At 42.3% G+C, this 21,296-nt stretch overlaps 1 protein-coding gene across 1 annotated transcript in view; it reads right to left on the bottom strand.

Moving 5' to 3' along the window:
* The window catches only part of gpr158a (G protein-coupled receptor 158a), a 104,296-nt gene that overhangs the window by 53,971 nt on the left and 29,029 nt on the right, over window positions 1–21,296 (bottom strand). The window contains exons 3-4 of the mRNA XM_020494083.2: window positions 5,136–5,238; window positions 1,855–2,081 (exon numbers count right to left, since the gene is read on the bottom strand). Of these exons, the coding sequence (XP_020349672.2) occupies window positions 1,855–2,081; window positions 5,136–5,238 (330 nt within the window). The remainder of the gene's footprint in view (window positions 1–1,854; window positions 2,082–5,135; window positions 5,239–21,296) is intronic.

The raw sequence follows: 21,296 nt of genomic DNA, 5'->3' as shown, positions 1-21,296 counted from the left end.
AGATTTGCCAAATAGAGGGTCGAGGGAGAGCTTTGTATGTATATCTGTGTGTGGAGTAAAGGTGGTCCAGAGTTTTTTCCCTCTGGTTGCACATTTAACTTGATAGAAATGTGGCAAAACAGATTTAAGTTTCCCTGCATTAAAGTCCCAGGCTACTAGGAGAGCCACCTCTGTGTGAGCATTTTCTTGTTTGCTTATGGCGGAATACAGCTCATTCAAAGCTGTAAAAGCCATAGCTGCTAAAGCCATAGCTTAATGCCAGCCTCTGACTGTGGTGGTATGTAGACAGCTACGAAAAATACAGATGAAAACTCTCTACGTAGGTAGTGTGGTCTACAGTACACACATTCTTAAGGATTCCATATCCATGGCAAGGAGGTTTCCTAAAGTTTTTACTTGTATCAAAGAATATCACTGTACCCAAGATTATTTTATCTCAGAGATGTTATTATTTTACTGTAAGAAGCCTGGGGGATTTGGAGAGTGTGTGGGCATTGGAGAAGCTAGGCAGATCTATTTATAAGCCTATAGCATCGAGGACAGCCATGGAGAAACTGAATCTTGTTAAGAGAAATCAGATCCCTCCACGTACCAACTCAGTGGCCTTGTGGTTAGAGTGTCTGCCCTGAGATTGAACGGTTTGGAGTTCGATCCCTAGTCAAGTCATACCAAAGACTCTTAAAATGGGTCATAATGCCCTGCTTGGCACTCAGCATTAAGGAGATGGATTGGCCCAAGGAAAGTCTAGCATCCTGTCCAGGGGGTGTACTTGTACAAGCTGCCTCATGCAAAAAAAAAATGTAATAGGCTCCTGCACTTTAGGCTGCTCTGACAAGGCTTACTTACCAGTGAGGCCTAGACTAAACCCTTGTCTGAGACTCAACATAGTTATTATCATCTACCTAAGGTATGCAGCACTGTTCTCAATTTCATTGTACTAACATTCTCCCTTCATAACATATGCTGAACATCAGGGCCCATATTCTTCAGTTTTCCCTTTAAGATCATAATGAATAAGATAATGTAGACAGGGTGGACCTGTTCCTAGATCAGCACTCCTACTCTGAAACATCTCGTGGATACAAGCCCAGCTCTATAGTGAACTCCAAAACGTTGTAGCTAAGATCATCTCATAGAGTGAGACAACCAGAGTGAGACATTTGGTTGGCAAGGGGCGAACGCTGATCTTAGTGCCACGAATATCTTGGAAAACTCCCTCCAGTTCAGTTGAAACTAAAGATACAACTTTTGAACTGGTGCAAATGCCAACTAAATTTGTCAATCGGCATTAAAGCTTAGAGTTGGATTCTGCCATCAATAACCTTAATTCTGCCATCAATGTGCCAAACTGTACCAGATTGTGTGTGCCCAATGAATCATGTATAATCAGATAGAGTCAATTATTATTTGTGCTGCTCTGAACTGTCAGAAGAGGTATCCCCATGAATAATACACTTGTTGAACATTCCTGAGCTACCCATGGCCATATGGTCGAAACACATCCAATCTATACAGTAAAATATACAGCAAATATCATTCTGTTCAAAAAGTACAGTACAGTGTGTGCCCCTGTTCTCATTCAGGTTCAAGAACAAAAAAAGGAAAGGATAAGATAGACCCAGTCATCCACTAATGAATAAAACAATGTAGGCTAATAGGATGGAATAACATGTATCAAGTCATCCATTAACTAATACATCAACATAGATGATGAATTAGGATGGAAAATAACATGAATAACATGTATTAAGTCATGAACTATATATCAATATATCATAAATCAATGTAATAGATGATGAATAGTGATTATGATCAATGTAGATGGGGATGAATGACGGCTGAATAGTGCCTCACCTTGTTCCTGCGGAAGTGGTAGATGATCACCATGCTGACAAAGTCCACCAGCATACACAGGACCTGGAAGGAGAGCACGGCCATGCGCAGGGCGCTGTCACTTCGAGCAACACAGGGCGTGTCATCCTTGCAGTAGGCACAGCCCTCCTGACAGGGCAGGCAGTCGCTGGACGACCCCTCGGCCAGGTTAGGACCCCCGTTTGAAGCTTTTCCCTTTCTGCCCCAACCTGTGACAGAAAGATTTCTTAAAGATTTTTTACCTGGGTCATAAAAACAATTTCCAATAAAATGGCACTTCAACACTCAACTAAATGAGGTTCTTTGTAGTACTTTATGGTAGCTTTATTTGGTAAATTACTTAGTGCTATTCTTCTGCTCCTTTGTAGCAATTAGAGGGAGCCAGGCTCCTCATGTCAACGTAACCTTTCACCCTGTTCAAGTGGCTCTCCTTAAACGTGTTAAACATAGGCCCTTCTCTCTGATTATGGCTGCTCCTCCTGTGGTTTCCTGTAGGTCTCTACGTGGGTGTTCGAACACCATCTGTGCCAGGCCTCTATATCTCTAATATCTTCTCTGGCTTCGGCATCATCACCATCATCATCATCATTATCATCATATCATCTCACCTCCATTTATTGGAATTTCACAGCTATTTTTTAAGATAAGACCCAGCATGTGCATAAATTGCACCCTATTCGCTACAGATCCCGGGCCCTGGTCTAAAGTAGTGCACTCTAAAGGAATAGGGTGCCATTGATTAACTTTCACATCTTCGATCATTGATGACATCATTTTCAGTATGTAAAAAAGGATTTATGTTGTGTACCATTGTATATAACAAGGAGGGGTGGCATACTGTTTGTTGTAATAGAGTGTTTCTGTCAGCAGTACATACACATACACCTGACATTGCTAAAGCCATAGCTAAGTAACGGACACTTTAAACGTCGCTGAATGTTTGATTGGCTGTATGGATGAGGGCATAGAAGCACATCTTGTTTAAAATGTTGAATTCAAATCGAGTCTGAATGACTCACTCGGCTCTTGTGTTAAAGGTCCAATGCAGCCGTTTTTATCTCAATATCAAATCATTTCTGGGTAATAATTCAATAACTTGCTGAGACTGTTTTCAATTATAATGGTCAAAAATAAACAAAAATAGCTTCTTAGCAAAGAGCAATTTCTCAAGAAAGAATATTGCTAGGACTATCTGGGAGTTGTCTGAGTGAGAAGGGGAACACTGAAAACTAGCTGTTATTGGCAGATAGGTTTGGAACTCTCTTTCTTATTGGTCTAATAATGATGTCCCCAGGCAGGCTAAAACTCCATCTGAACCAAAATATGAAGAAATTTAAGGGGGTTTTCAAACAGCATTTATACTAAAAAGGTATTATCATAATTTTCACAATTAGTATTATTATTATAGTATTAAAATATGATTCCAACCTCATAGTATGGAAATATATATATAAAACACAGGAAATCAAGTTTTTGACTGCACTGGGCCTTTAAGTACACAGCCTTTTTAAAATGACAGTATCCTCTGTAAAAACAAAAATAGGTGCAGTGAAATGTGTTGTTTTACAGGGTCAGCCATAGCAGTACGGTGCTGGCTCAGGTCTTCGAACCAGCAACCTTTCGGTTAATGACCCAACGCTCTAAACGCTAGACTACCTGCCACCCTATGATAGAGTGAAAGCCTGGAGGATGAAACCTAAGCTCTCTCTGGTGTCTGTACTGTACCTAAACATCAAAGCATACGTGTGAACATGAAAAGTCAACACAGTTTCCCTGGTTCAACGATTGGCATACCAGGATTCCGCAGAGAATACTCATGGCTAAAGCACAGACAAATGTGCAAGGCTCACATTATTTCTAAATGGACAAATTCAGGGGACATGAGAAAGGCTGGTGGGCTCAGATAATTGTCTCAAGAGGGGTGTCGATGGAGAGAGCGAGAAACCCTTTAGTGATTCCAGTTTGGCAGCGATATTGGGTAAAAATCCAACCAGTTCTACCATTTACTGGGACTTTGCTCTTAACCAAAGACTATTTTAGAACTCTATGACTCTGCACATCCTTGATCTCCTGAAAATACCTACTTATCTCCCATTGGTTTGATGGTATGACTCATAGCTGTTTCTCATTTGGCTCATTGCTTCTCCTGTTGACTCAGTTTTTCACAGTCTGAAAGCGAGCCTAACTTCATTGAGAGCTAAAGCTATAGAAATGTAAGGAATCGAAAAGGAAAGGTGAACAGTGGCGGTTTCCTCTACAAAGAGTGTTGAGGATGGAGAATGTTCACTTTGAGATTAAGACAACAGTTGTTATTGGCCCGGTGGTGGGCAAGACTGCTGAAGAACGTGCCTCTGTTAGCTCTAATCAAATTACCCCCCCCCCCCCCCCCCACACACACACACACACGCCTATGCCCATAAACGCACATCTACGTACACACACACACACATCTACCCCTCTCTGAATGAGAGAGAGCTTAACTTCGTGGTGGGAGCTCTTGCTGTGCTGTCATATGCAAAAAGGGACGAGTGTGGGTAAGGATGGAGGGATGAAGAGAGGGAGAGAGGGAGGGAGGGATGGCGGGGGGGACTGATGCAGACACAGAGAGACATGCAGAGGTCCGGGTGGGATGAGAGGAGACTGAGGGAGAGAGTTGGGAGGAGAACACAAGAGTGTGAGTGGGCTTCAAGCCCGACCAACCGAATACCACAGGGGCTTCATGTCTGCAAGGGCCTATTCTAATTAACATACAAAGGAGGGAAGGAAGAAGGGTCACAAAATGACAATTCCACTGTATCTTGTTCCTTAAATAAAGGATTATAGAGGACCACATGGTGCCAACACCAGGCGAGGTTTAAGATAATGTCGTCATAACAACGGTAATGTCGCCGTAAACAACGGTAATGTCGTAAACAACGGTAATGTCGGCATAGCAAGGGTTATGCTAATGCTACTAACACTACTTAACATGTCGTGAGAGAGTGTTCAAAGGGTCAGACAGCTACATCTGCTAAATTCCTCTTCCCGATTAGGAGCCATCATGTGCGACTGGAAGGAACAACAGAAAGAAGAAGGACTGGAATACATTTGCATGGTCAACACATCACCGACTTGCAGCTGCTACGAATGAGGATCCTATTTTGTCAAGAGTTTTTGAGGACCATGATTTGCTTTCAGTCCTCACCATGCTCCCATCCCAAGTGATGTCACACATCGCAGAGCATGTTTGCAACATGTTGGCAAATATCCGTAATGTTACTTACTTTTGAAGCCATTGACCGCCACTCTGTTGGGGTGGTAGAAGCCTGTCTTGCACTGGCATTTGTATTTGTCCAGCACAAACCCATGGCCTCGGATAGACATGCACTGTGGATAGAAAAAAGGACAATACAGTATTTGGCATCTACTGTAGGTACAGGTGTCAATATATGGATTTACGGTACAATGGTAATTCTATTTACATTTAAAAAAACATATGTCAAAGAATCGCACTCAATTCTCTCAGCAATTAACCAATGAAAACACTTACAACAGTGAGCACAAACCTCCAAAGCCTCGTCTTAATCAATGAACATAATGGGAAAACCAGTGAAATGCTCCATATTAAATTAGGCGAGGCTGTTTCATTTGATTGAGCTGATAGGAAACAGAGAGAGGCCTGTTAGAGAGAGCTCCAGAGGAGCGTCAAGGGGCATCCTTGGCAGACTTTTCGCCGCATTTGCCAAATTACAAGATGTAATTAATATCTAAATTAAGAACAGGCGTATTTGCAAGGATTAAAAGAGAACTATTAATTCTATGTCTCGGGGGACCTGATTCCATCTTCCATTCCGCTTCTAAAACATCTGGGTCACAGTGAGACAAAATTGTATTTTCTTTTAAGAGTACCGTCTGATTTTCAAACTGAAACAAGATTTTATTTTCTCAGCCCAGATTATTAATATAACTTAAGTTGAGAATCCCAGGATAACAACAGGGACTCAGACTAAGTATTGGACTCCACCAGACACTTAACATGATGTGAAGTGTTGAAGTGTTGGTGACCTGTAGTTGAAGACCAATGGCAGTGGCACCGTCTACTCTAAATGAAGCAGCGGCTATTGTGACTGGACTTTGCATTAAGAGGTCGCTATTTCTGTCTGTCTCTCAAGGAGCTCTGAGCCGGGGCCATCTGCATTTACAAATCTGAAAACAGTCAACCAGGCCCTCAGACAAATCCTTTGAGACTCTCCTTCCCGACCATCTGCAATCGCAAGGTAATTACAGAGTTACCGCTCAATAGACACTCTTCTCAGACAAAGCACTGATGTCACCAAGCCACCTAAATCAGCACTACACAGTTTTTTTAAACAGAAGTATTCAGCAGTATGGTGGCATAGTGGTCCTTGATTCAAGCCCTGCCCGAGATATTTAGTTTATTTTTAAATGAACCTTTATTTAACTAGGCAAATCAGTTAAGAACAAATTTATATTTACAATGACAGCCTACCAGGGAACAGTGGGTTAACTGCCTTATTCAGGGGCAGAACAACAGGTTTTACCCTGTCAGCTCTGGGATTCAATCCAGCAACCTTTCAGTTACTGGCCCAATGCTCTAACCACTAGGCAACCTGCCATCCCAGCTGGCTATCTGCTGCCCCAGGAATATGGTGTCAGAAGTGCATTCAAATCAAATTTGCCATATGGGGTACAATATGATTCACTTTACATGGCGTCAAATCCTAACTTCATTGCAGTGGCATACCCAGTTTGATCTCAGGCCTACCCAAAAAATGTCCCAGAAATTATTCAATATAAATTGTGTTATAATTTATTACATTTTTAAAAGAAACGCATGTGAGATTTATTTTCTATGGGTAATTTTATTATAATGTAACAAAGAAATAGCCCATGACAATCAAGTTTGCTTCCGACTATTGGTTACATTTTAAATAAATTCATACCGTGGTTTGCCTCAACAACCTGCCAACGTCACATGGCTAAACTTTGTAGCGCATTAGCTAGCAAGTTCTATAATGCTAGCTTACTCAAATTTACTCACCAGCTAAGGTCATTTAGTAGTTCTAGCAATGGCAAACCAAATGTCGATCGCTAGGTTTTTCAAAAAAGGAAAAGGAGTGAGGAGAAGGAGTGTGTGCCAGGAAATAATTTGGATCAATACACCGATAGCTTCCAGAATGAGACATTAACAGGTGGCGCCATGATAGAAACAACCGCAATCGCCATCACAACCACCAATGTCACGTCGAGCCAGGCATGCTTGCCTACCCCACGGCCTCCTCTCGTTCTTGATGCTTCGGGCGGGGGTGAACCTGCAGTAGGTCCACCAACAGATTTGTCTGCTGTTTATGAACAAGCCTGTCAACCAAAGCTAGCAAAGTTCCCTTCAAGTATGATAAATGGCAAATCACGCTGCTTCTCTTCAAGTTGGTATGACCAGTTAGTGTGGATTGAGTATAGTAAAGCAAAATATGCAATTTATTGTACATTTTGTAGGCACTTTCCTGAGGCAAATGCGAATTCAGATTTATGACAAAGTATGACTCAGAAATACAAAACAGGCTTAATGTTCTACCTCGCAATGCCACGCTTATGAGCCCCGAAATTCTGAACAAGATGCTGGAGTGTGCAGCAAGACTGTTACTGTGGAGGATAAAAGATGAAGGTCATTCTGCGCCTTCCACGTATTTTGCCATACTAGCAGATGAATATAAAGATCAACCTAAATGAGAACTTATTGCTGTGTGCATCCGATACATTCATGCTGGACTGATTAAAGAAAGAGCTGTTGGTTTTATGGAAACCGCTGATTTGTCTGCACAAGGAATGTCTCGGAAAATACTAGAAGTGTTGCAACCCCTGGAGTTGGATCCCACTCTGTGTGTGTGTTTTTGTTTTGATGGTGCATCAGTCATGTCAGGGAACAGAGGAGGGGTACATGTCCTACTAAAGCAAACATTTAAGCAAGCGGTATATGTGCATTGCAACTCCCACCGTCTGAATTCGGGTTCTGTGCACCGCAGCAAAAGTGTCTGGACACGTCAGGACTTTTTTAGACACAGTAAATCAGCTACCCACATTTATGAGTGGATCCCACAGACATGCTGGATTCATAGGAAGTACAGAAAGAGTTGCATCCCGATAGACCGTGTATCGAGCTAGAAAGATCCACGGGTGTACGGTGGAGTTCAAAATCAGTGTCTGTGAGTAAAGTGCTGTTACTGATAGATGTCATTTTAGAGGTTCTTTCAGGGTTTTCAGAGGCTTGTGGACAAACCAAATTAGAAGCCGATGCCCTCTTACAACAAATCCAGGACAACAAGTGTGTATTCCTTATTCCTGTTACAAAGCTCTACATTATCTGTGACGGACTGTATTGGTTTAATTGAAATCCTCAAACGCAGGTTTTCTACGTTCAGAGACAACTCATCAGGAGGAGAATTCGATCAAGTTCTCAGGCTAACTGAAGAGATGATGATTAAGCATGATATTAGTAAATGGGATGTGAGTGCATCACGGCAGCAAAAACTGCCTGTAAAATTTGCAGACAAGTGTAGTCACAACTTCATTAGGGAAAACAACAATATTCTAGACAGACAGATTACTGAATTGAACTCAAGATTTCAATAAAACACATACGGGATCATGCAAGCGGCAGACTCCTTTTCCAAGGAATCCCAAACCTGCGGCCTTAAAGAGCAGCTGAAGACCACATGCATTCTGCAATATCAATTGAGGATGCTGAAAAGTAACATGGGAAAGAGTGACTTTTCCTCCATAATGAGTGTACTTGACAGCTGCCCTGATGATATTTTCCCTAATATAAACTCTCTGTTAAGGATCATTGACACACTTCCAATGTCATTAGTGTGGAGAGACTTTTCTCAACAACAACTAGGATAAAAAATGGTCTTCGTACATCAATGACAAGCGGCCGGCTGAACCACTTCAGTTTGCTGTCTTTTGAGAGTGAACTGACAGATACATTGGATTATGATCACCATATTCAACTCAAAACCTCACCGTCTACTAAAGGTAAGGTACCATTTTATAGTACTACTGCCCGCCGTGGTATAAATTGTAACATCAAACATAGGCTTGTAAAACCCATTGAGATTAAAGTGCGTCTGAGGATGAGTTTTGTGTTGTTGGCAAGTTGGTAACTGGTCTAAAGTTACTGTCTTATTTTAATATGCTGGGATAGGTAATTATTTGTAAATGTAACGAGGTTGCTCCAAGTACTATGCACTAGTATAAAATGATTGTATTACGAAAATAATATATGGTGCAATCGCTAAATAAATAAAATAAATAAGTATAAAAAATGCCTAAACAAATTTTTCTAGGGCTATCCAAAAAATATATATATGCCTATGCCCCTGCTTCAGTGACATTTAACTTGCCATGAAAATCTGTGGAAAACTCCATCTAGCAGATCTTGTTTACAATCGGATGCAAATATGCTGTTGGAGAAGAGGGCTCCACCCCTCTTCCTCAGAGTGTGCCAGAGAATCCTATAACTGGCTCAGGCTAAAATTACATTCAATACTTTTTTTTTTAAATGAATGATGCTGCTGAGGTTTTTCATTGATACAGCATATTTCAAATTCCATAGAATAGGATAGTGTAGCACAGTTCCTCCTGAATCTTTGCCATCTCTTTTAGTATTAGTCCTCTGAATTCCCCACTCAGCGGGCATCTTCTCAGACATTCAGTAAGGTCAACTGGGACCACCATGCTTCCAAACCCTATGAATCATTAAGAATGTGTGTTGGCCTGCTGAACTTTGCTCACCCTGCTTCACAAAGCGGCCAACAGTGAACAACTCCAGGACAACACGCTACTATAGTGTCATGCAGCTCTCACTCTCTCTCTCTCTCTCTCTCTCTGTTGCCTTTAGAACAGAGAACATGTTTTACTTGCTGTGAGCTATGGGAGGACTGGCAATCCTTTTTCTGGAGTATCGCAGGCAGGTCAGATTTTTTTTACGTGTCATGTTCAGTGGTGTGTATTCATGAAGGCCAACGGATAATAATATTAATAATAATATTATCATTTAGATTTTTTGTCTCTCTGTGTTCCATAATATTCCTTCAATTAGCAAGAGGCTGAATGTATCTCACAGGGGAAAGCATCCGAATGAGCGAAACAGAACCCCCCTGTCTCTCTACGTGTAGGCCATCTATCTGATGCTGTCTGGTCCAAACAAGTATGAAGTTGTTGTCGTCCATAGCATTGAAGGCATGTGAAGTCAGTGAGCACATGGCCTCCCTTGACAAGACAAATATACAAAATTAGCCAATCAGCATTGAACTACACTGAGCGAGCTCAACTATGAATGGTCCTGGCGGAATAAAAAAAAAGTGTCAAAGGAAGCCTGCTTGGATTTGGCGTCTCTCCTATCAAGTTGCTTTGAGAGCACACATCATTAACAGAAACAACTTGAATTATTGCATCTCGTTGTGTTGTTCTCCTCCAGTGGCTAGCTAGCTAGTTAAAATTGGCCCCTAAATTAGCCATGGATGGAGAGACGAATTTGGACGGTTTTACTTAATTCTCTGTACTGGCCAATGATTATAATGGTGGTTCTGATCCAACCATTAATTCAAATAATGGTTGGATCAGAACAAATATTCAATATGTACAGTAGCTAGATGTAGAAGGCTAATGTTAACTAGCTAACGTTGCCCGTGAATGGAAGACGGGCTAGTGAGCAAAATGTTTTGCCAGGTAGCCTAGGACAACAAAAAATAAAAGCATGCACTGTATGACAGAGTGACAAACCATTTTGTCAACATGAAAGAGAGGAGGACGGCATAGTCAACATGTTTTTCTACTTGCACGAACACATACACACGCGCGCAAACAGAAATCAGAACCATGGACAGCCACATCATATTCAGCTTATGTTGATTGGACCAAATTGTTTTTGGTATCTTCAGTTGTCACTGCGTTAGACTAAGCAGAGGTGATTTGATTGATGATGACGAAATGTTGAAGTTGAAATGGTGCTGTAATAGTGGCGGTAGCTCCTGTTTTCTTTGCGACTTGTGGTAACTCTGTGGTTCCAAATAAATTGTTGTTTAGTGGACTGAAAATGTCAAAAACATGAACTTGCTTAACCATGCTGTAGGTCATATCTGTTACATGCAATATGCGTTGTGGACTTCATCGGACAGAAACAAAGTTGTGGTAAGATGTATTCTGCCGCTGTCTTCTTATTGTCATGGCCTTTAGGCATAAATATCACAGTCGCAAGGCATATGAATTAACAGCAAATAATGCAATTATTTGGGGGGGGCTTGGCTTCCCTAACAATTTTACCCATGCACTGCTGCTGGGTCATGTTTGGGTTTTGACCTGAGAGCACAGGTAGGTGAGATTCTTCCGGAAATCACTGAAATTGATCAATTAGCCCAGTTGATGAAGTGAAATGTCTTGTTGCAGATATATTCCTACCAATTCAGACTATACCTTTGTGCAGCTTGGTTTGAAATGCAAGTCATTCCCAATTCTCCATCTGACAGAACAAACAGCTGTTGAAATCTGCTCTGTGTAATAGGGAAGGAAGGGAAGGTGGGGCGTAGTGGACCTGTCTGCCACTTTCAATACAGTCCCTTTGCATTAGCTTGGGAAATGAGAAGTGTGTATGTGTTTGTTTGTGTGTGTGTGTGTTTGTGTGTGTGCGTGTGTGTGTGTGTGTGTGTGTGCGTGTGTAAAAGTGTGAGGGGCCGGGAATAGTCACAGCACTCCCCCACCACTCTGACTAGGTGATTGATGCGGGCTGGGCCTGGAGTGTGTTGAACGGCGAAGGAGGCCAGACGGAGCAGCCTGCTTCCCAGCTACCTGCCATCCGTCACATGTGATCTCAGCAACATCGGCCCATCGGCCAAGCCAGGAGTGGGATTACCTCCAATGGGCCGTAAAATGGTCCGTTTGGACAAGATACATAAACCTTTCCACACAGGGATAAGGAGCTTTAGAAGCACAAGTGACAGACAGTTGGATGCTAGGTATTATATGGCACAGTATATGGATGCATACTGATATGTATTCTGTCATACATTCTGTCATACATTCTGTCGTACAGTATCATTATAATGATATCAGTTTCTGACCATCTGTTTCCACCTTGCACTGGCGGATGTACAGAGATTCCTACAGTATGCAATGTATTTCTACTATCAATCATAAAAGGAAAGGTGTGATGCAGTGGTTGCCGTAGGTCTCCCTACGAGCACAACTGCTCGTTGTTTACAACACAGCTGTGGCAGCTGTCAATCACCCACTCTCTGGCACGCTAATTGCCATGGTGACATGTGTGTGACCGGGAGCGAGAGCCTTTTTATTGGAGAGCGTCATGCTGTCACGCCAGAGGGGGGCCGTCGGTACCAAGAGCCTATGACAGGGTAGCTATAGGAGTCAGAAATAAACGGTGGACACACAGGCTCCAGTACAAACACATTATACAATAAGTATTGCCTGCAGGAAAACTTGCACATATGGTTCAGGGTATATGGCTCCACAAATATACTGTAGAGCTGGGACGATAAACAGAACATTTTTGACACCAGCCACTTATCGAGGGCATTTTACTAATATAGATAATCACAGTAAGTAGTTTATACTAGAGAAAGGTTTGAAATTAAATAAGTCTGCTAATATGGGCACAAACACACACACACACACACACACACACACACACAAACAAACACACACACTTTCACATAACATATAAGAGGGTCTCCTCATTCACCGCTCTCTGACATGAATGGGGGGGGGAAACATATTGCGATTGGGCTAATTAATACAGAAGCCTTCCCATTTCCACCTGCTCAGTAGGTACACTGCTCGATCATTAGACCTTTACCCATAAACCCCTTCTCTTTGAATTAAGCCCACACTCCAAACACAGCGCCTCATCAACTCTCTAATAGGTCTGGATGTGGACTGAGTGATCCCTCCAAGTCTTAATGCAAAGCACAGAGGAACAAAAGCTCATCATACAGTGGTTACTGCTGAGGAATGTATACGGTATGTATAGCATGGTATTTTGGGAGGAGTTAAAGGGAACTTTCAAAAATGTTCAACTTCACATTCATCATCTCCAGCACCACCCCAACATGTGAAAATGGTGCGTTTCAATGTTTTGTCATAAAAAAGGTAGAGGATAGATGAGTGTTTCCAATGACATCATCAACTGATGAAACCACACCGATGATGTCATTTGAAACACCTATTTTACTCTATATCTTCTACTACAAAACCTAGACACGCGAAATGTTCACATATGTTGATGTTGGGGTGGTGCTGGAGTTGATGAATATGAGGTTTCAATATTTTGAATGTTCCCTTTAAGGTAAAGAGGGGCTGTGGGAGTTATCATGGCAAATGAGAGTGATTGTGGACCCCCATATAGTAGACATTCAAAGTAACACTGGTAGTTACATGATAATGATCTTCATAGTGATAACCGCTATGATCTCCTGTCATAAACCATTCGGCTCGCTATGGCTACACCAATGACAAAGTGACATTTCCAGATTTTACTTATCCCATAGTTTTCACGAGATACTGAAATAAGACCCAGCATGCTATAACCTTCATACATGTAGCATTTTCAGGAGGTGCATGGATTTCTATGACATTTAAAAATTCAACATTTGGAGGCATGATGTCGAAGTGTGTGTGTGTGTGTGTGTGTGTGTGTGTGTGTGTGTGTGTGTGTGTGTGTGTGTGTGTGTGTGTGTGTGTGTGTGTGTTTGTGTGTGTGCATGCGTGCGTACATGTGTGTGAGAATCTGTGTGCGTGTGTGAGAGAGAGTCTGTGTGTGTTTGTGCTTCAGCTAAGATGCCAGCTCAGTACGTGTGAAGGCTCAGGGGGAATAAGAGGATATTAAGCCAGTGCATGTTTTGTTTGACAGAAGAGAAAAACAACAGTTTTGTGAGAATTGCTAAACATAGCACCATCTTGACACCACACGTATTCTCATTAGACACATTCAGATAGACACAAACACACAGAATCACAGACACACACCTTTGAGCAGTCTGGTCTGCAGAAGGCAATGCCCTGGGTGATGTCCAATGGCCAGCCTCTAAACGGTACTGAGATAAACACTGAGACCAAACATTGAGCTAAACAGCCTACCAGGCAGGGACTGTGGCGACTAGCACAGACAGCTTGTGACATACTGCTCCGATCATATACACATATCAACAACACGCATGCACACACACTCCTAAAACGTACAGTTGGCGTACACACTCTGATAAGCATAGGGGCAAGGAGAGCAGAGATGAGGAGAGCATAGGCAGAGGATGGACACCCACTCTCAGCCTTTTTGACAGGCCCATAACAGCCCCAGGAGGGAGAAGGCCTAAATAGCTTCATGGCTGTTATAATAAAGCTCAGGCCCATCCTAATCATGCAGTGTGGTGAGATACTGACCTGTCCTCCACTGATCTGACCCATTGCCTCTTATTATAGTTACTTCTTTCCTTTCCTATGTGCTGTATTGCGATGACTTTTTGCTGAAGCCAACAGTGTACAGTTTCTTGTTCAGGTACACCAACGACTTGCATTTAATTACCAGCCAAGGTTTAAGATCAATTCCCATTCGTATTTAAACTCAAGAGCTCTGGACTTACAGTATCTGACAACCCTTCTGTCATCCCATACTTCCCTGACTGAATCTGTTTCCGTGCTGCTTTTGCTTTCTGTTTCATACACAGACATGGGGAACTAAAATGTGAAAGTATGCCTTGGGGCATGTGTATTAAAGTCTTCAAAGCATTTTTCATGTAAATTCAGAGTTCCAACATGATCCACATGGCCAATTAACGGGACAGTGCTGAAGGAAGGCCCGTACAGACAAAGCCGGAGGCTACTGTTAAATCCACACGTGTTCTGTGATCTCTCCACGAACAGTATCACGGACAACAGCCCAAACTTTGCATTTGATGTTCTTAACTGGCTGGCCCTGTTTAGTTATGGCCATGGGAAATTAGATTTCTCAGCAGTGTCCACTTTGGACTTTGAGCTCTTCGAATACCATTGGGGTGCCATTACATTGCCTGGCTAATTCACACAATAAGGTCTGATACAAAAGTCTGGTTGCGCTAAAATGTTCCGAATCATTTTCTATCCCTTCCAACCCAAATCTCTCACACATGATACACCCCAAGTGTGTCAAAAAAGGCAGAGCAAATAATCAGTGTTGTATGCTTAATCCCAATCCCTTTGCTCAGTGTCACTGTCTGGCCCCTAATCAGTTGTACTGTAGATTGGGGGTGGGCGGAGGGGGAGTTCTCACAGAGAGGAGCAGGGGCCCTCATTCGTTGACATAGGGCCCTACTTGGGATGACACAATGTTTATAACGCCGGGGAAATCCCTCAAGGGAACAGGAGAATATGCTATTTTTATCGAACAATCTGGAACTAGGGCTGGAGATGAAAGAGTAAGCACCTTTTTTTCCCTCCGTGTAGAAGGAGAACCAAGGCGGAGAAGCTGTCACCGTTAATAACAGATAAATATGTTACTCACTGACGTTCTGCTAAAATATCACCTACTTTCCCAGGGCTGCATGGGGGAGTATATGCCTTCCACATAAAAAAAAGACAAAGTAACATATTTGAGAGAGCATAGTTAGACTAGAAAAACAGACAGATTTTCTTTATCTCAGTTGATCACTGATGACTGTGATTAGCATTTTCTTTTGAGTTGCTTGTGCGTGTGTTAAATTTTGATGCTTTGTTATTTATTTAGTGTTTACAGTAAGTGTTCATACATTGTCATTCAATTTTGTCCTATTCAGTGCTATATCCAACACATTCTATGTACATTATCTGGTGCAAAATGGCTAGCTTCAAGCATCCGAATCACAAGTTTGGCATCATGTAGGCCTATTTGTGTCACAGGAACCCATGGGATCGCAACATAATATTCCACTTCATATTCAGAGAGCGCCAGCCTATCTCAAAGTGTCTTTGGCTGGCTTTTGTGGGAGCTGTCAGTGTAATTGCTAGATAATTGTGGAGAAAAGCTGTTTTCTCCTGCTCTTTGAAAGGTAATTTGTAGGTCTTGCCTGAAGACAAAGTCAACAAAAGCTTGATTAAATTGTTGATGTATTCAATAGTTTTTGCCATTGTCTGTGTTTGATGCTCATTTTCGGGAGGGCGCGGGTCCCATCACTCACGTATACTAATTCATCACTTGTTTGCTATTTCAGCATAATCAATTTTGCCTCAACTAAAGTGAAGTCCTTACCATACCCTTGTCGACCTCTAATTGGTTATCTCATTAAAAACACACTCAATTAGAGAGACAATGAATCCGATGTCCAATGATGCTACTCAACTAATCCTAATGCTAACACTGCAAACGCCCAACCCTTCGAGCATGCGCAGTGTGTTTCAGAGCTCCCCTTTGGGTGGTCACCCAGATGAGATCCAAACAGCATTAGCCATGTTATTCTGACACCCATTTTGGCTGGGTCTGGTTGCTACACGTTGCTGGTGAGCACACCAGATGAACTGTCCTGTGTTGACATGGAGATGGATCACTTCTTTTCACAGCTAGCAGTGTAAGGCAGGCCTCTGTCTCATGCTATTACACTGAGGCCATGAGGATGCATACAGCATCTCTCTATGTGAACTTGTGAAACAGTGAAGCCAATAAGACATCATTGGTTACCACCACTAAACATGATCAATTATCAGGTACCTTGAATTTATAAGTGATTCTTCCCATAAATCCATTATAGCCTTACTAAACATTCAATGGATAGATATCGCTAAAAGCCTGTGTATCCGTATTCATCCATATCCTTTTGTCATCTGTAGCCTGCCTATGAGTCTAAACAGCTTTTCAACACTGGAACTCCGGTGCCATCGTACGTTTTCCCAAATGTATCAATGAGAAAGATTAATGGAGCAGACTGAGGCATGTTGGTTTCTCATTCCTCTTCATGGAGTTTGTGTTAGCTCAGGGCAGCAGGTCGCTGGAACACAGATTGCCTTATTAATTCAGAAGCATTAGGGGGACAGGGAACACCACAGCATGATAGAGATGACAGTGTGAGGCAATGATAACCTTGTGAACCAAGGTGAGAATTAACCAAAAAACACATTGAAAGAAAAGACCTGGCTTATTCACTCAGGAACGATAAAGTTGGTCGATAAAGTTGGTCGTGGCACACTGGGAAAACTAAGCGTGTCTCCCAATATGTTTACTACCATGCTGAACACCGTCATACTCTAAGCTCGATCTCTGATGACGTTCTCTTGCGCATGTTCTTGTTAAGATGAGAGTGTGGAGAAAGCAACACATTTTACACTTGAGAAGCATTCGCAGATTAAACAAGATAGCTACATAAAGCAAAAACAAAAGTTTAACTTCAAAATGATCAGCTAGCTATATGTCAATAATGTTAATCTAGCTATATGTCAATAATGTTAATCTAGCTATATTTGAATAATGTTAATCTAGCTAGCTAGCTAAATGTCAATAATGTTAATCTAGCTAGCTAGCTATATGTCAATAATGTTAATCTAGCTAGCTAGCTATATGTCAATAATGTTAAGCTAGCTAGTTTTACATGTAAAAAAACAACCTAAAACTAATCCAACTGGGTAAAATCTGGTTGAATCAACGTTGTTTCCACATCATTTCAACAACAGACATTCAATGTGATAACATAGACAGGTTGGTTGTTTAGCAACAAAACCAAGTGGTGCGCAACTATGGGGCAAAACAGACGGGTTGGCTTAGATTGTTGACAACTTGTAAGATATATTTAGTCTCTAATGTTTATTGAAAACACAAATACATTTGCATAATGAGCACTTTTTGTCTCTCAAATACATTGTTGCAGTTGTTGGTTAGTTAGCTACCACATTTTTTGTCATATTAGCATTGAGCTGAAATCAGTCAAAACACCTCAAAACAAGACATGGTATCAATAACAAGATGAAACGAGCTGAAATGAGCATCTTACGATTCCCTTCATGGCAGTTTCTTGTCATTTTGCTAACAATCTGGCCATCCAGCACCACAACAACACGTTGACTTCTGCCCCATGGACGCATATTGTTTTCATGACATTGTCTATTGACTCAACGTGGAAAACTGATTGAATTTGCAAAAAGTCATCACCGTAAGGAAATGTCCTATTTTTTTTCACACAACTTTATTTTTTTAAATTTTTTATTTCACCTTTATTTTACCAGGTAGGCTAGTTGAGAACAAGTTCTCATTTGCAACTGCGACCTGGCCAAGATAAAGCATAGCAGTGTGAGCAGACAACAAAGAGTTACACATGGAGTAAACAATTAACAAGTCAATAACACAGTAGAAACCAAAGGGGAGTCTATATACAATGTGTGCAAAAGGCATGAGGAGGTAGGCAAATAATTACAATTTTGCAGATTAACACTGGAGTGATGAATGATCAGATGGTCATGTACAGGTAGAGATATTGGTGTGCAAAAGAGCAGAAAAGTAAATAAATAAAAACAGTATGGGGATGAGGTAGGTGAGAAAGGGTGGGCTATTTACCAATAGACTATGTACAGCTGCAGCGATCGGTTAGCCGCTCAGATAGCTGATGTTTGAAGTTGGTGAGGGAGATAGCGCGTGCTACGGATGGGTGTTGCCATCGTGACCAGTGAGCTGAGATAAGGCGGAGCTTTACCTAGCATGGACTTGTAGATGACCTGGAGCCAGTGGGTCTGGCGACAAATATGTAGCGAGGGCCAGCCGACTAGAGCATACAAGTCGCAGTGGTGGGTGGTATAAGGTGCTTTAGTGACGAAACGGATGGCACTGTGATAGACTGCATCCAGTTTGCTGAGTAGAGTGTTGGAAGCCATTTTGTAGATGACATCGCCGAAGTCGAGGATCGGTAGGATAGTCAGTTTTACTAGGGTAAGCTTGGCGGCGTGAGTGAAGGAGGCTTTGTTGCGGAATAGAAAGCCGACTCTTGATTTGATTTTCGATTGGAGATGTTTGATATGAGTCTGGAAGGAGAGTTTGCAGTCTAGCCAGACACCTAGGTACTTATAGACGTCCACATATTCTAGGTCGGAACCATCCAGGGTGGTGATGCTAGTCGGGCATGCGGGTGCAGGCAGCGACTGGTTGAAAAGTATGCATTTGGTTTTACTAGCGTTTAAGAGCAGTTGGAGGCCACGGAAGGAGTGTTGTATGGCATTGAAGCTTGTTTGGAGGTTAGATAGCACAGTGTCCAAAGACGGGCCGAAGGTATATAGAATGGTGTCGTCTGCGTAGAGGTGGATCAGGGAATCGCCCGCAGCAAGAGCAACATCATTGATATACACAGAGAAAAGAGTCGGCCCGAGAATTGAACCCTGTGGCACCCCCATAGAGACTGCCAGAGGACAGGACAGCATGCCCTCCGATTTGACGCACTGAACTCTGTCTGCAAAGTAATTGGTGAACCAGGCAAGGCAGTCATCCGAAAAACCGAGGCTCCTGAGTCTGCCGATAAGAATATGGTGATTGACAGAGTCGAAAGCCTTGGCAAGGTCGATGAAGACGGCTGCACAGTACTGTCTTTTATCGATGGCGGTTATGATATCGTTGAGTACCTTGAGTGTGGCTGAGGTGCACCCGTGACCGGCTCGGAAACCAGATTGCACAGCGGAGAAGGTGCGGTGGGATTCGAGATGGTCAGTGACCTGTTTGTTGACTTGGCTTTCGAAGACCTTAGATAGGCAGGGCAGGATGGATATAGGTCTGTAACAGTTTGGGTCCAGGGTGTCTCCCCCTTTGAAGAGGGGGATGACTGCGGCAGCTTTCCAATCCTTGGGGATCTCAGACGATATGAAAGAGAGGTTGAACAGGCTGGTAATAGGGGTTGCGACAATGGTGGCAGATAGTTTCAGAAATAGAGGGTCCAGATTGTCAAGCCCAGCTGATTTGTACGGGTCCAGGTTTTGCAGCTCTTTCAGAACATCTGCTATCTGGATTTGGTTAAAGGAGAACATGGAGAGGCTTGGGCGAGGAGCTGCGGGGGGGGCGGAGCTGTTGGCCGAGGTTGAAGTAGCCAGGCGGAAGGCATGGCCAGCCGTTGAGAAATGCTTATTGAAGTTTTCGATAATCATGGATTTATCAGTGGTGACCGTGTTACCTAGCCTCAGTGCAGTGGGCAGCTGGGAGGAGGTGCTCTTGTTCTCCATGGACTTCACGGTGTCCCAGAACTTTTTGGAGTTGGAGCTACAGGATGCAAACTTCTGCCTGAAGAAGCTGGCCTTAGCTTTCCTGACTGACTGCGTGTATTGGTTCCGGACTTCCCTGAACAGTTTCAACCTATATTCAATGAAATTATTACATTTTATGTTGATTTCACATTGAATTCACTTTAATTGACAACTCAACCAAATGTAAATCAAAACAAGATGATAAATTGACATATGTGACCAGTGGGATGTTTGTATACAGTATGCAGGGTAGATTTTCAACATTAGCTACACATTTTCCATGGGTAGTTATCTAGCTACCAATTCTTCGTCAGTTAGCCTACGATCTACGCAGACTACTGTGGATATTTTAGGCAGTTAAACTTGTCAAAATGAACACAACATGTATTCATTAACAAATCAAGATAAAATATTGAAGTCCAACAACATACTGTACATAAGATGTAAGTAGGCAACTTTTCATTCCGAAGTTGGAGTTAATTTTCTCTCGCTTCATCTAAAAAAAACAGCCGCCATCGTTTTGAAAACATTTTGCATATTTTTTTACGTGGTTGCGTCATGTTACGTTAACAATCCTGGGAATATTTCAGTTGAAGCTTGCTTCGATGCTTGCTTCTTATTGTGTACAAATGGAGTTCACATCTGAGAACTGTTCTCCGTGCTCTGTTTGGACTCAGACCATTCCCCGCTCCAATTAGCGTGATCGAAGCACCGAGGTATGCATACTGAGAAACACTTGAAGTCTCTGTTACAATATCCACACTAGCATACGACCTGAATGAGGCAATGTGTTCGACATTCAATGTGATATCCTAGTATGGACATGAGGATGTAGCCTGAGACTTTATGTTACAAGAACAGCACATATCAGAACTCAAGTTCCATGAAATACTAGGTTAACTCACTGCCAGGTTTGAGGTCAATTCCATTTAAATTCCCGTCAATTCAAAAAGTACACCAAATTCCGATTCCAAATTTTCCACATTGAAAAGCATTGAAAATTGTTTGATTTTGAATTTCAGTGTACTCTCCCAATTGACTGGAATTTAAATGGAATTGACCCCAACCCTGCTCACTGTTGCCTGTTGATTTGAGGCTGGCCAGTGCAGCCGAGCACTAGGTACGACCATTTCTCCACAGTCAGTCTCTGTGACTGAGAGCCTTGTGAAGCCTGCAGTCACTGTTATTCTGCTGGGTCAATC

This window comes from Oncorhynchus kisutch, linkage group LG11, assembly GCF_002021735.2.
Source record: "Oncorhynchus kisutch isolate 150728-3 linkage group LG11, Okis_V2, whole genome shotgun sequence".
NCBI lineage: Eukaryota > Metazoa > Chordata > Actinopteri > Salmoniformes > Salmonidae > Oncorhynchus > Oncorhynchus kisutch.
Note: the sequence above shows the minus strand (reverse complement) of the source record. Positions and strands in the feature narration are given on the sequence as shown.